General features: G+C 38.9%; 1 protein-coding gene across 2 annotated transcripts in view; it reads left to right on the plus strand.

Moving 5' to 3' along the window:
- Positions 1 to 16,011, plus strand: part of limd1a (LIM domains containing 1a) — a 69,747-nt gene that overhangs the window by 48,274 nt on the left and 5,462 nt on the right. For both annotated transcript variants that reach the window (XM_062063070.1, XM_062063071.1), the window contains exons 3-6: positions 9,187 to 9,254; positions 12,401 to 12,463; positions 12,578 to 12,708; positions 14,813 to 14,864. In XM_062063070.1, coding sequence (XP_061919054.1) covers positions 9,187 to 9,254; positions 12,401 to 12,463; positions 12,578 to 12,708; positions 14,813 to 14,864 — 314 coding nt within the window. The remainder of the gene's footprint in view (positions 1 to 9,186; positions 9,255 to 12,400; positions 12,464 to 12,577; positions 12,709 to 14,812; positions 14,865 to 16,011) is intronic.

Below are 16,011 nucleotides of genomic sequence, written 5' to 3' on the forward strand. Positions count from 1 at the left end.
TGTGTGGTGTTTGAGTTGTCCGACTTTTTGTGTGGCCTTAAACGCACCAGTGGTTTAGTGCTATGCGTGTTGGTGACAGATGACAAGTTGGTTTTGGCCTGGTTTGTACGGCAGAAAATGACTAGTTTTTCGAGATAGAAGTGTTTTACTCATGTTTTTGGTGTGGTTATGTCCGAATATAAACAGTTTTGTTCAATAAAGTGATCGATATAATTCCTGTCCTCGAAGCATCTCGATAGACGTTACAATAATTGAACGGTGTTCAATTGAACGGTGTTGACGAACACCGTTAGGGCCGCTTGTTGTCACTGTCACTCAGAGTTGCATTGCAAAATTCCATAGAATAAATATGTTTATTTTGTTTATAATTCAGATGGGATTTGATTTGTTGCGCGGCATATACTTGCAGCGCGCAGCGGACGCTTGAGCAGTGCGCAATTGCGCAGGCACGCACCTTAGGTGAGGGGACGTTGCTTTGCAGTTCATGTGTTGTTGAAAACACGGCATTCCTCATCAACTTTTCTCTTTTTGGCGTCTCGGGTGTAAACCGTGCATCACTTGTCGCTGCATGTGCACCTTCACTCGCAGGTTACACACGGACACACGCCCATAAATAATACTTTTCAAAATAAAAGCAGCACAGTTGTATTGCGCGCAGGACATAGATGTTTTTTCAACTTTATTTTGTAATTGCAGTTGTTCACATTCACTCACAATCACGCATACGTCCACACGGAAGTAATACAAATAACGATTTTCAAAACAAAAGCAGCACCGTTGTATTGCACACTCGACATAGATACTTTTTAAAATGTATTTTGTAATTTATAATTGGCCTCACGCGGGCCGGACAGGGACGCACAAAGGGCCGGATGCGGCCCACGGGCCGCAGAATGCCCAGGTCTGGTGTAGAGTGTATTTCTTTAAAGTTAAGACTAGTTTAAAGTTATCTTCATTGAAAAGTACAGTGCTTTTCCTTCAAAAATAAGGACATTTCAATGTGACCCCAAACTTTTGAACGGTAGTGTATATTCCTCGCGCACTAATTGACTTAAAGAGCGCACTTGCTGCATGTCACGTTATCGATGGTAAACTGCATTTTTAGACAGTATGACTTGCCTGAGTGGCTAGGAGACGGTAGAAAATGGACTAGTAAGAACAAATGTAAAAAAAAATAATAATAAAAAAAAAATATATATATATATATATATTTTTTTTTACTTGTCACTTCCCGCGGGCCGGATTTTGGACGCTGGGGGGCCGTATCCGGCCCGCGGGCCGTAGTTTGGTTCTAGAGTCTACATCAACTTCAGAACTATCCGTCAATTTAAAGTTTTTTTAGTTTTTTCAAATATGTGCCTTTCAATAGGCACATATTTGCCTGTTTGTTGACCTGCAAAGTATGTTTTTGGGGTGGAGGAGTCTGGTCGGGTGCTGGTTAGCTTGAAGTTAACAGCTAGCCTGTCTCCATCCTCGAACGATGTCGATCCAGCGGGAGATAAAAGTGAAGTTTCCATAGACTCACAAAGACTAAAACATTTAGTCATTTACTGGAGACATGGCACTGGATGAAGTTAAAAAGGTTGACTTTACACTCACCTTTTAGTGTTTGCCATGAAGTCTTTCTTTTGACGGCCCCTCGCGGTAAAGTTGTCCGAGTGCAAACTGAGGCAGTATTTGTGATTGATAAAACTTTCGGCGAATAAAAATTTAAGAAATTGTACCAGAAAGTTCATTACTTTGAAGACGACCAGTAAACGCAATAAATGGGGACGGAAATTTGACCCGGAAATATAAACAAAACAAAACACAGGCGGAAAGCGATAGTCGATAAAAAAAATAAAAATTTAAATTAAAAATCTGCATCCCTGGGACACGCGGACTTCCGGAAATGCGCGTCCTTTCTGTTTTTAATGCGTAAAAAGACACAAAAAGTGCGTTACCGCTAACAGTGGGGAAATATAGCTCTCATTGATCATACTGTCGGCCCTCGTTTTTCGCGGTTCATTAGAACCCACCACGATTAACGCATTTCTGTCTCCAACCTTTTAAATACGTTTGTAAACATAATTAGAGCCCTCGAAACATGAAATAACACCCATAAAATCACCATTACACTCATTTCACTCAATGTAGTAACTGAGTTTGTTCAACTGTGGATTACAGTAGTCACGAGTAACCCAAAAAATCCTCTTAACCTCATTGCTGTGGCCGTAGCCTGGCCACTAAAACACAGCCATGACATGGAATTACTTCATCAAATCCTGGGTAATTCCTCTAGGTTACAACGGGACATCTATCTCCTTAAACCACCAGGGTGTCTTGATTTGCAATAACTTGACATTTGGGCTACGGTCATTAGCTGTGATGTTAGAATTCCGTGTTAGCATTGCGTGTATGCGTTGTCGTTCCACATCAGTCAAGCCAAACTTGTGTTATTGATGTCCAGGATAGAGTGCATTAAAGGCCTACTGAAACCCACTACTACCGACCACGCAGTCTGATAGTTTATATATCAATGATGAAATCTTAACATTATAACACATGCCAATACGGCCGGGTTAACTTATAAAGTGACATTTTAAATTTGCCGCTAAACTTCCGGTTCGAAACGCCTCTGAGGATGACGTATGCGTGTGACGTAGCCCGGCGAACACGGGTATGCCTTCCACATTGAAGCCGATACGAAAAAGCTCTGTTTTCATTTCATAATTCCACAGTATTCTGGACATCTGTGTTCGTGAATCTGTTTCAATCATGTTCATTGCATTATGGAGAAGGAAGCCGAGCAAGCAAAGAAGAAAGTTGTCGGTGCGAAATGGACGTATTTTTCGAACGTAGTCAGCCACAACAGTACACAGCCGGCGCTTCTTTGTTTACATTCCCGAAAGATGCAGTCAAGATGGAAGAACTCGGATAACAGAGACTCTAACCAGGAGGACTTTTGATTTGGATACACAGACGCCTGTAGAGAACTGGGACAACACAGACTCTTACCAGGATTACTTTGATTTGGATGACAAAGACGCAGACGTGCTACTGTGAGTATGCAGCTTTGGCTTTTTTTTGCGTATGTACGTAACTTTTTTAAAATATATAAGCTTTATGAACCTTGGGTTAGGTGAACGGTCTTTTGGGCTGAGTGATTGTGTGTGTTGATCATGTGTTTGAATTGTATTGGCGTGTTCTATGGAGCTAGGAGCTAGCAGAGGAGCTAGGAGCTAGCATAACACGTACCGTACCGTACGTGCGCGTCACGTATGTAACTTTTTAAAAATATATAAGCTTTATGAACCTTGGGTTAGGTGAACGGTCTTTTGGGCTGAGTGATTGTGTGTGTTGATCGGGTGTTTGAATTGTATTGGCGTGTTCTATGGAGCTAGGAGCTAGCAGAGCAGCTAGGAGCTAGCATAACAAACACGCAGGTGTTATTATGCAGGATTAATTTGTGGCATATTAAATATAAGCCTGGTTGTGTTGTGGCTAATAGAGTATATATATGTCTTGTGTTTATTTACTGTTGTAGTCATTCCCAGCTGAATATCAGGTACCGTGAGTATGCAGCCTTGGCTGCTAAACATTCGATAACTTGACCGTATGTGCGCGTCACGTACGTAACTTTTTAAAAATATATAAGCTTTATGAACCTTGGGTTAGGTAAACGGTCTTTTGGGCTGAGTAATTGTGTGTGTTGATCAGGTGTTTGAATTGTATTGGCGTGTTCTATGGAGCTAGGAGCTAGCAGAGGAGCTAGGAGCTAGCATAACAAACACGCAGGTGTTTTTATGCAGGATTAATTTGTGGCATATTAAATATAAGCCTGGTTGTGTTGTGGCTAATAGAGTATATATATGTCTTGTGTTTATTTACTGTTGTAGTCATTCACAGCTGAATATCAGGTCACCCCCGGCTCTCACAGCATCTTCCCTATATGAATAGCTTCAACTCCCCACTAGTCCTTCACTTGCACTTTACTCATCCACAAATCTTTCATCCTCGCTCAAATTAATGGGGAAATTGTCGCTTTCTCGGTCCGAATCTCTCTCACTTCATGCGGCCATCATTGTAAACAATAGGGAACTTTGCGTATATGTTCAACTGACTACGTCACGCTACTTCCGGTAGGTGCAAGCCTTTTTTTTATCAGATACCAAAAGTTGCAATCTTTATCGTCGTTGTTCTATACTAAATCCTTTCAGCAAAAATATGGCAATATCGCGAAATGATCAAGTATGACACATAGAATAGATCTGCTATCCCCGTTTAAATAAAAAAAATTCATTTCAGTAGGCCTTTAAGGGATCATCTCCACTTTGGCTGAACAGCTGCTGATATTTTATAGAAGTCTTGTTAGCCTGAACTGTTGCACTGACTCGACTCCGATGTTACGTCCAGCTGTTGTTGTTCGACATCGCTCGCGTCAAAGTCTCACCAACATGCAAATGTGTTGTTGATGAGACAGGAGTTGAAGATGAAGTCCATCAAAGTTGTACTGCCAAACGGCGGTCAGTTGAGATTGTCACGGAAACGGAAGTCGTGCTTGGTAAATATTTGTCCATCGCCACCGCCACAACATAATGCCAATAGAAAATAAGACTAATACTGCGGTTTAATACATACAATACATGAATAAAACCAAACTCAACACTAAATTTAGGCCCAAAACATGTAAAATATGCTTTGAAAAACAGGTTAAAAATGACATTTGAAGCTCAATGTATATGAAGTCATGAAAAGGACATGGCAGAACACAGCAGCAACAGAACCAATGTAGTAATAGTGGTGAAGAACAAACGGCTCAGTCAGCATGACAACCACAATTGAGTTCATTGTTAAAAAAAAAAAAAAAAAAAAAAAAAACAGTACTGAAAGTGTAACACACTTCCGTTGCACACCTGAGTGCCCATCTGACATTTTAAAGTGCACGCAGCAGTGGATAAAGCTGCTGAATGAGGAGAACTCATGACCCTACTTATGCAACTATTCCTATCTTGAAATAGTTATTTTGAAAAACAATATTAAAGTAGTTTTATTCAGACACGTTCTCTGAAAGTGACAGTAAGAAAGCATACTGTACATAGAGTAAACTATTGTCACTATAAATTAAAGATTAAGATTAAAGTACCAATGATTGTCACACACACACTAGATGTGGTGAAATTTGTCCTCTGCATTTGACCCATCCCCTTGGGGAGCAGTGGGCAGCAGCGGCGCCGCGCCCGGGAATCATTTTGGTGATTTAACCCCCAACTCCAACCCTTTGTTGCTGAGTGCCAAGCAGGGAGGTTATGGGTCCCATTTTTATAATCTTTGGTATGACTCGGCTGGGATTTGAACTCCAACCTACCGATCTCAGGGCGGACACTAATATAACAGAATTGATTCAATTACCTGTTTTTATTCATTTTTGAGGGGTTGGGGTGTTTCAACCCTGTAACAGCATAGCCTTAGGGTTGTGCGATACAGACGATATACACAATATAGCGTTTTTAATACCATCGTTAGTGATAATGATGACACATTCTAGCTGTGTCCCGCAAATCCAATAGTGACAAGCAAACAAACACGTTCTCAACGCAATGTAGCATTTAGTGGATAACTTCCCTTCGTGGGGGCAAATTACCTATGTTTCTTACAAGTAGAGGTGGGGGAAATAAAAGATTTTAGATGCATCGCAATTTGGACATGGACAAATATAAAATTGATAAGTAAATGTCTAACCGATAATCGATTTATTTATTGTAAAAGTACCGTATTTTTCGGAGTATAAGTCGCTCCGGAGTATAAGTCGCACCGGCTGAAAATGCATAATAAATAAGGGGAAAAACATATGTAAGTCGCAATGGAGTATAAGTCGCATTTTTTGGGGAATTTTTTTTGATAAAACCCAACACCAAGAATAGACATTTGAAAGGCAATTTAAAATAAATAAAGAATAGTGAACAACAGGCTGAATAAGTTTACGTTACAGTATATGACGCATAAATAACCAACTGAGAACGTGCCTGGTATGTTAACGTAACATATTATGGTAAGAGTCATTCAAATAACTATAACATATAGAACATGCTATACGTTTACCAAACAATCTGTCACTCCTAATCGCTAAATCCCATGAAATCTTATACGTCTAGTCTCTTACGTGAATGAGCTAAATAATATTATTTGATATTTGACGGCAATGTGTTAATAATTTCACACATAAGTCGCTCCTGATAATAAGTCGCACCCAAACTATGAAAAAAACTGTGACTTATAGTCTGAAAAATACGGTAATGCAGACAGTTCTAAAATGTGGCTGACTGCAGCGAGCCACCTCACAGAGAGATCCGACCTGCTCCTTTATTACAGGGCACTTATGTTGTAGTTTTGCACACATTTTCATGACTTGAATAAATGTGTTGGGAATTTCTTATTACAAATGCACTGTTTTTTAAAAGTTGCAAATTCGTAAACACTTATTTGGTGAAAATAAAATAAATGTAAAACTGCATCTATATACATAAATTTAAAGATGCATCAATAATTGATTTTTAATCGAATCGTAGCTGCTGAATCGTAATTGTAATCGAATCGTAAGGGGGTCAAAGATTCCCACCTCTACTTACAAGTATCATCACTGGAGGACATGCTACACTACACTACACATCGTAGGAGGATATGATAACCGCTGGGTTAAAGCGCTTAAATGTACCGTATTTTCCGGACTATAGATCGCACCGCTATATAAGCTGCACCCACTAAATTTTAGAAGAAAAAAATATTTTTCCATACATTGGCCGCACAGGACTATAAGCTGCAGATATATACGTTGTGAAATGAGTTATTACACAGAAAGATTCTGTAAAGGTTTTTTTTACATACCTTAATTGTTTCCAAATGGTGCCTGTAACACGACATTCAAACACAACCGGTCATTGTCATGGACCCACTAGCTGCGGAAGCTAGCTCTGCAACCAGCTAAACACACTCATCAAGTCCACAGTGACGTCTTGGTGAGTTTACTGTGGAATTTGTGAAACTGAAAAAATACAACAAATACAAAAATTATGCCGTTATAAGTTAATAATACTAACACAGACTCTCGTAAACGTCGTATCATATTAGCTCATGCTAACGACCGTAGCTTCAATACATTACAGTAGCACATACAAATATGCGTGAAAACACTCCTACAGACATCACACATGGGACGGTTTAGTAAGTTTAAACAGTTTTAGTTATACTGTAAAACTTACAAACGTTGCTTGGAGTGATGAATAAAGAATCTATACGAGTATAAACGCTATGGACGGCTAGTAGACAGAATGTCACTCTACTTGCAGTTTGAAAGCACTAAATAGAAGGACACTGCAGCCCCTGCAGTGAGCAAAATTGTCCAAAAGATGGCGCCAAAGCGCAAACAATAAAAAAACCTTCTAAGTGTACTTCCTTGTTTTTTTTTTGGTTAAACCATTTTTATTATGGCTAAATATTAAAATAAATTAGCCGCACCGTTTTATAAGCCGCAGGGTTCAAAGTGTAGGAAAAAAGTAGCGCCTTATAGTCCGGAATTTACGGTACAAATGTGGGCGAATCGATACAAATATGGACAGTAACGATACCAAGTATAGCTAGATACTACAATAGTTAAATCAATATTTTTATTTAGCAAATAACTTTTGTCACTTTTGTTCTTGTTTACAAATTCAGGAAATATGTTCCTGGTCACAGGAGAACTTCCATTCATCCATTTTCTACCGCTTGTCCCTTTTGGGGTCGCGGGGACAGGAAAACTTCAAGGGTAAAAACTAAAGGATTTAAATCAAAGTAAATAGTAGGCCATCATTTACATATGTAATCAGGATCAGAATCCGAATCACAAGTACTTTATTAATTCCTGAGGAGAAATTATTATTATTATTAAATTATTATAATGGATTTTGTAACACCACCATCCGGTCTGATTATAAATGTGATCAAAAATTGAATCATTTAATTATCTTGAAAATATGAAGTATTATTATCTGCATTTGTCTGACCAATACTGCCCCAGTAACTACTTGGTATTAAACTACTATACACATTAGTAGTTCCAACCAAAACTAAAGTATTGAAACAACATAAGAATAAATGCTAACTACATTTTAACAGAAATGTAGATCGATCCATGTTACAAAGGAAAGTAACCGGCTATGAACAGTAAATTAAAACGTAGAATAATAATAGTTTTGAAAAATAGAACAACCGGAAATGACTCAAGAGGTTACTGCATATGTCAGCAGCCAAATTAAGAACCTTTGTTTTGAAATAATGACATTATCTTTTACATATGATATATATCGCAGGAGGCTGCGATACATTTAACGATATAGATTTTAGGCCATATCATTAAATATCATTACTGTAAGCCTATTGCATTTTGTATGATAGCATTCAGTACCCTGACATTCTGCACTCTATGTGCTAGTGCCATTAAAACAGTGACCTGGAAAAATGGTAAATAAATCCCGGCTTGAATAGACACTGTAAACGGGGCTAATGTTACGGTCTTTCTTAAGGAGGTGCAGACCAGTCAATTTGATAGCTCTCTGTAAACACAGGATGAACTGGAGCAAATAATGCGTATAAAGTTCACTCAGATTCGCCCCTCCTCTCTCCTGACGCCCCTCCTTGCACCTCCCCACGCAGAAAATGTAAAGAATGTTCCCTCTTCCTGTGGGGCTCACGCTGGACTGGCCATGTAAAGGCGCAGTGTGCAGGCTTTGGAGTGTGTGTAAAAGTGGGAGCCGGCCTGCAGACAGAAAAGGGGGTACTGTACACCCAGCATGTGAAGAGAGCATAGGAGACAAGACGTACACTAGGTTGTTCAACGTCCTGGCTCGTTGTTGCAGGGAATTCCAAAGTGGCGTATTGTTTTCTTCTTGCACCTGTCCAGTGATTTGATTCAGTGAATATGTTCCTTACACGCGAGACCCAGATGTGCTCCTTTTCTGTCTGCAGCTTGCCCTGTTCCTCAGCTAAAGCACTTTATCACCATTTGTTAAACCTACAGCAGGATATGCTGAATATTGCATGAAGGTCTATTATTTTTGAATGCTGCAATTAATCAGCAGGGTTTTCAGGGCTGTTCAGTGCTGTTTTGACACCTTTTCGTTCTTGTTCCTGTTTGAGTGAAACATCCAAACATTTCGATACTGTTTGCAGGTCGAAGGCTGAGAGGAAAGGCCTTCTACTTCGTCGGAGGGAAGGTTTTCTGTGAAGAAGACTTTCTGGTGAGTCATTACTTGTCCTAGCAATAGAACTAAATAAGATGCCCTATCTATAATAATTAAATAATGAGATGAACTTTAAATTTTCCCGTCAAGAACGCATCCTAATATGTCAGGTCTGGACTTTAAAATTAAACACTTTGACCTCATGGCACAGTTTTCAGTATCTAATGCCTCTGATTCAGTGTCCTTTTGAGAGGTTGGATTGGGGTCAGTAACTTGAGGAGCTGCTAAATTTAATTGGGTGTTAGGAGGGGTGTCAAGGTCCTCACATTAGTGCAGTCAAACTGTATGAGAAACCTTTGAAATACATGTCTCCAAGCCCGTTAGAATGCACTGTAGTCATTGTTGAGTTGCATCGGAAAATTCTACCTGTTACCACTTGAGATGGCTACATGTCACACTCAATAGATACAGTACTAAATCCCACTAACTGGGAATCGATTCAGGTACTCCAGGTACCAATTTTTGGTACTTTTGTGTGTGTTCATGTCTTAATGAATGTTAAATGTTTTATAATAAATCTTGTAAAAATTCATTTGACATTTAACACTGAGCTGATTATGATACCTGTGCTGTTCAGTTGTTAAATCTTGTTTTGTTACTCTTCTGAGTCTCATTTGCAAGGTTTCTTAGTAGAATTTGCATTCAGATGCAGTTCCAAAGGAAGTAAAGATTACTGTTATAATGATGAACTGTGGTAAAATTCCTTACATTCAGTATTATCGTTTCAACTTTTAATTATCGAAAAAGTGTGATTGACTACCGCACTTTGAAAAACTTACGAAACTGTGATTTTGTTAATTTCCTAGAGAAGCAGCTAGTGCGGTAGTCGATGCCTTTCTTGAATGATAACACGAATACAAGACCCATGGTGTCTTTCTTCATGACAAACAACCCCTGTTTTACCTTCACCATTGAAATAAACACTCTTAGAAGCCAGAACAATATTTTAACGTTTATTCTGCCTACTAAAATATATTGTGTGTGTGTGTGTGTTTGTTGCTTATTTATTTGTTTATTAGATTTTTTTTAAATAAAACTCAATAAAAACATTTTGTGACAATACTGATGATAACCGTGATAACTTTGGTCATTATAACCATCATGTGACATTTTCATATCATTACATCCCTAAATGGCAGTAGTGTATTGACTCTGGTGTGTTGCCTTAGCCAGAAAGTAGTCTTTGCCTTTAAGCTGAATGTGTCTGTCTTTTTGTTGTTGTTGAGTCCTACAACATGTTTAAACTATAAGTATTGTATTTATTACACACTTGCTGTTTGATTGTAACGTGCTTCATAGCTGTAGTTTTCATGACCAAATTTGAAGGTGTTGAAATCGCCATTTTAAAATTGCTAATCGGTAGCATGTCTATGGTATATTGCATGTAAATCTGCATCGACCTAGCGCATTTTCAAAAGTGGAACCTTCCTGTACTTTTGAGCGACTTCTTCTTGCTTTGTTGGCATGAAAAATTGTCACATTACCTCGAGGCAGTCCGCCTGAGTCCACTCTGACTGCATGTCTCACAGCCAAGTGTTTGGAACCAGACGTGACGTCATGTGCAACATCAGTAGCGAAATATGGTACTGTTTGATTTGACATAAATCGGTACCCGGTAGTACCTACAGAATTTGGTAACCATCCAGAGTTACCACACGCTTGAATTTACAACATTGTTGCATTTTGGTTTGAGATTATTGTACTACCAATCTTGTTATCAAGGCGTTGCCAGATGGACACTATGGACATGCACTGACATTCAGAGATGTTGTGCTTGTCCAGGGGTCGGCAACCCGCGGCTCTGGAGCCGCATGCGGCTCTTTGACCACTCTGATGCGGCTCAGCTGCATACTTGCCGACCCCCCCGATTTTCCCAGGAGACTTATGGATCTCAGTGCCTCTCCTAGATAACTCCCAGGGCAAATATAATCCTATTTACACTCTAATTACTAAATTACGGGCGTGCCCTAATTGCACTGTAGTAATTGTTCTCTATAGCATTTACAAACAGCGTGCCAGCCCGGCCACATGTTGTATGTAGCTTTTACTTGCACACGTGGGAGACAGCAAAGCATACTTACTCATCAGCCACACAGCTTACACTGACGGTTGCCGTATAAAACAACTTTAACACTGTTACGTTACAAATATGCGCCACACTGTGAACCCACACCAAAAAAGAATGAAGAACACATTTCTGGAGAACATCCCACCATAACACAACATAAACACAACACAACCAATACCCAGAATCCCATGCAGCCCTAACTCTTCCGGTCTAGATTATACACCCCCGCTACCACCAAACCCCCCCACACATCAACCCCCCCCCCCCCCCCTCCTCCGTGCGTCGGTTGAGCGGAAGAGTTAGTGCTGCATGGGATTCTGGGTATTCGTTGTGTTGTGTTTATGTTGTGTTACAGTGCAGATGTTCTCCAGAAATGTGTTTGTCATTCGTTTTTGGTGTGGGTTCAAAGTGTGGCGCATATTTGTAACGTAACAATGTTAACGTTGTTTTATACAGCTACCGTCAGTGTAAGCTGTGTGGCTGCTGAACTAGTACGCCTTGCTGTCACTTACTTGAGCAAGCTGAAGCTGCATTCTACATGTGGTTTAGCAGGTACACTGTTTGGGCAGGCTGTAGAGGGCGCCAAAAGCAGTGCCATCACGCCCTGATAGTCGGGAGTCTCCCGGAAATAATGAGAGGATTGGTAAGTATGACGCTATCAAGCGCCATTCATTCAAAACTCGCGGGCCGCACTAATATCAAATTTCCATATTAAAGTGCGTGCCGGTGCGTGTGTCTGAGACCCCTAGTTAATATAGCACAAAGCAATTTAAGCTTTGTATGCGGTGTTTTTCATTTTAAATTTAAAATTTTTTTTTGTGGCTCCCATTATTTTCTTTAATTTGTGAAACTTGCCAAAATGGCTCTTTGAGTGGTAAAGGTTGCCGACCCCTGTGCTAGTCAATTCCCAGAAACCTCACCGCACTGACTGGGAGAATGTTTTCTAATAAATGTGTCCCTCAGAATACAAGGCATTTTATGTCAGAAGTTATGCAACAACCACGTTGGCTAAACCACACACTACTTTGGTTCTTTGTCTTGGAAGCCCTGACTGTCATCTTGTCTCTGCTTAAAGTATTCAGGTTTCCAGCAGTCAGCAGACAAGTGCAACGCGTGTGGTCACCTGATAATGGACATGGTAAGTGTTTAGCGAAAACACACAACAGGTGGTCTTTCCGTATATACTATACAATACATTCTTGTCAATGCAAAATGTGTAAAATAATATCCTTCACCAATTCTGTGTCTCCAGATCCTGCAGGCCCTCGGGAGGTCATATCACCCGGGCTGTTTTCGTTGTGTTATCTGTAATGAGAGTCTTGACGGCGTTCCCTTTACTGTGGACACTGAGAATAAGATATACTGTGTTAAAGATTACCACAGGTGAGCATCACTCTTTCCACTCACAGTTTGAGTTTGCTCTGAGGGAAACAAAAATCAATGTTTTGTGTGATGCTGTAGACACTTGAGCTGCAAACACAGCATGTGAAATGTAAACTCAAGCACCTCTTATAAAAGTGCTTACTTACACACCACATTTCAGCAACCATTTTCCTTGGGACAATACTATAGAAATGAAACTTGGATATATTTTTGTGTAGTCAGTGTTGATTTACAATTCTACAAAAATGGCATTAGTGTCTAATGAGTACACATCTCAGTGATCATGTCCAAAGTGTGTGCATGGTGTGCATGTTTAGTGTGAGCACCATTGTTATCCAGCACTACGTTAATCCACTTGGAATTGCGCAGAAGTGCACAGATTGTTAGTGGAATCCGTGTGTATGTGTTGGGATACACCCCCTTGGATAACTTTAACCACTAAGACTGCAATATTTCACAATACAGTGGTACCTTTGTTTTCTTACCCACTACTTGGCATACGATTCAGTGTTCTATGAAAATGTCGCCCCGGTTTTTCACACACAGTTTCAGTTATCGTACGGCTAAATATTGCCCATAAGAAACTAGTCCGTTTGCCCTCGTATCATTCCACGGAGTCAAGTGCCCAAACAAAAAATACCACATGTTGGGACTCACTCTTTGTGTTTTTTTTTATTGAGTACTATTGCAAAATAAACCACCATGGGGCCAAATAAAGTTAACAAAGAGACTGTCAGTCAGCTTTAGTGCATCTGCCACAAAACACATCAAAGCACGTTGATAAAGAAGGTGAGAAACACTGTTGAATTAAAAAGAAAAAGTAGGTACACCTCCCCCTTTTTCGCTCATCAGTATATTCGCCATTAAGTCTTCAATAAAGGTAAAAGTTCTGTTAAATGTTAATTTATCCATCATTTGTTTGTATTTTATATTTTTTCTTCATGTGGAACCATAGTTTTTCTGTATAAAATTAGTTTTGTGTTTATATTTTTCAGATTTACCTGTAGATTTAGTTTATTTTTTTTAAATGGACAATGCATAATAATTAACTTTTGACATGCAAATATATGACATTTTAGCCAATGGCTAATTTCTATCCCTTGGAAAATTAATGCTAAAATTAAGAAACACATTCAACACATGTTGAACACAGAATAACATTATTACGTTTTTAAATTCCAAGGTTTAAGTATCAATTGTGCTGATGAATTGTATTAAGATTGTTTCTTATGGGAACATTTGTGCTGTCAAACTATTAATTTCTTGAATTAGATTAGTTACACTTTTGATTAATCATGATTAATCACAGTAAATCACTTAATTAGCTAATTTAAATGAACTTTGACACATGTATTTTTGTCAGAATTTCATACACAAACAATTTTGAATGTTTTACTTGAATGTTTTTAATGTATGTGCTCAAAATGTGGTAACAGTTTTATCTTAGGTTTTGTCAGGATGTATTTTGAAGTGAATTGTGCCACCGAGCACACTTGTTTGAGTCTCCTTAATCACCTTGCATTGACCTGATCACTGACCGTATAACAACCCGCACCGCCGTGAATAACATGATAATATTTTTTTGTGATTGATCACGTGTTAGCTTTAACAGCACTAGTGGAAACTGCTTTGGTTTTTGTACGATTTGGTCTTTGTTAGATTAAAACCCTTTGGAACGGATGACTAACAAAAACTGAGGCAGCACTTTACACGTAAATATTTTAGTCAGATTTATGGAACAGGTGTAAAATAGGCCACAGTTTGGCTAACACAGTCTCAGATATCGCAGAGGGTCAATCTGCATTTCTGTCTGTTGGCTCGGTTTGACCTCTGGTTAGTACTCTGGCCTGTCTACACTTGGAAGTCTTTTCTCCATCACGTTTGTGGTGGCGCCAACACATCTGCACAACTGGCATCTGCTTAGTCAAATCAAAATCCCGACCTAAGAGAAAAACACTGAGGCTCAACTTTAAAGGCTGGGAGAGACATAAAGCACAGAAGGAAGTGTATATTTATTTATATATTTGGAATAGCTAGTGTGAGCATTTCAGTACCTATCATGTAAATCTACAATAACTATTTTGTTCTTCACTTCCTCCCACAGGGTCCTAGCGCCTAAATGTGCTGCATGCAACCAGCCCATCCTTCCATCCGAGGTAATGATGTCAAATATTGAAATTAAAATCATATCGAGGCTATAGCCAAGAAGTTATAAATCTCTCTTCATCTCTATGGCTTTGAGTAGTAAATTCTCAAATCTCAAGCTACAGCAGAAATTCAAAGTGAAATGCCTTCTGAAGATGAGCATATTCTGTCTTATTTAAACCAGTTTCAAACCTCATTCCATACTGGCCAATTCACTTTTTACGATTTCTATTAAAAATTGTGACTTGGCAGCTGACAAATGGTCATACAACATCGGAATTATAGTAAAAGCAAAATAAATTTTGTTACAAATATAATTTATTTTCCAAAGCTCTTCTTTTCTTCACTTCAAACACAGAGGAACATTTTGCACTACTTGTAAAGTGTGTTGTTGTGTGTCTGTGTGTGCTTGTGTTTCTTTCTTGGAGTTTTCGGCAAAGATCTTGGCACATGCAGTTAAGAGAAGCATGTTACTTTTTTGGAAGCATTGATTTTTACTAGTCAGATTCCAAAACCACGAACAGCCAAACTCTTCTTGAGTTGTTTTGGTAGCTGGCAATGTTTTTAAACAGTAGTCAAGGCTTTCAATTGGTCTGTTCTGTACGAGGACATTTTGTTGCAAAGTTTTTAGTCATACAATATAAAATGTAACGATAAACGGTATCAATGATACCAACGGTAAAACTTCCGACGGTTACAATTACATTTTCAAAAAACCGCGGTTGATAACTGCCCATTGATAAACTCTAGGACTGACTGGCGCCAGCTCGCTAGCTTGAATGCTAACATGAAAACAAAAGACATCATTCTCCATTAAAAAAGGACAAACCCCAATCTAAATGTATATAAACACATTACTGTCTGAGTAACTAAAATATTCAATTGTGCACATTGAACCTACAAGCTGTGTTCTTTTGTTCTTTACAGAGGTGTTTTCACGGTGCATTCATTGACCGTTAAACAGAGTAGAACGTCATAATGCCTGCCAAAAAAAATGAGTAATAATTATAGATTTTATTTTTTACACACTTTTCATGTAAATAAATCATAAAGTGTTGCAGTACAAAGCAATATTTAAAACAATACAATCTTAGCCATTAAAAAGATTAAAAAAATACTAAGACTAAAACACTATCAGTGAAGATTAAAGATTAAGAT

The sequence above is a fragment of the Entelurus aequoreus genome, linkage group LG11, assembly GCF_033978785.1.
Source record: "Entelurus aequoreus isolate RoL-2023_Sb linkage group LG11, RoL_Eaeq_v1.1, whole genome shotgun sequence".
Lineage (NCBI taxonomy): Eukaryota > Metazoa > Chordata > Actinopteri > Syngnathiformes > Syngnathidae > Entelurus > Entelurus aequoreus.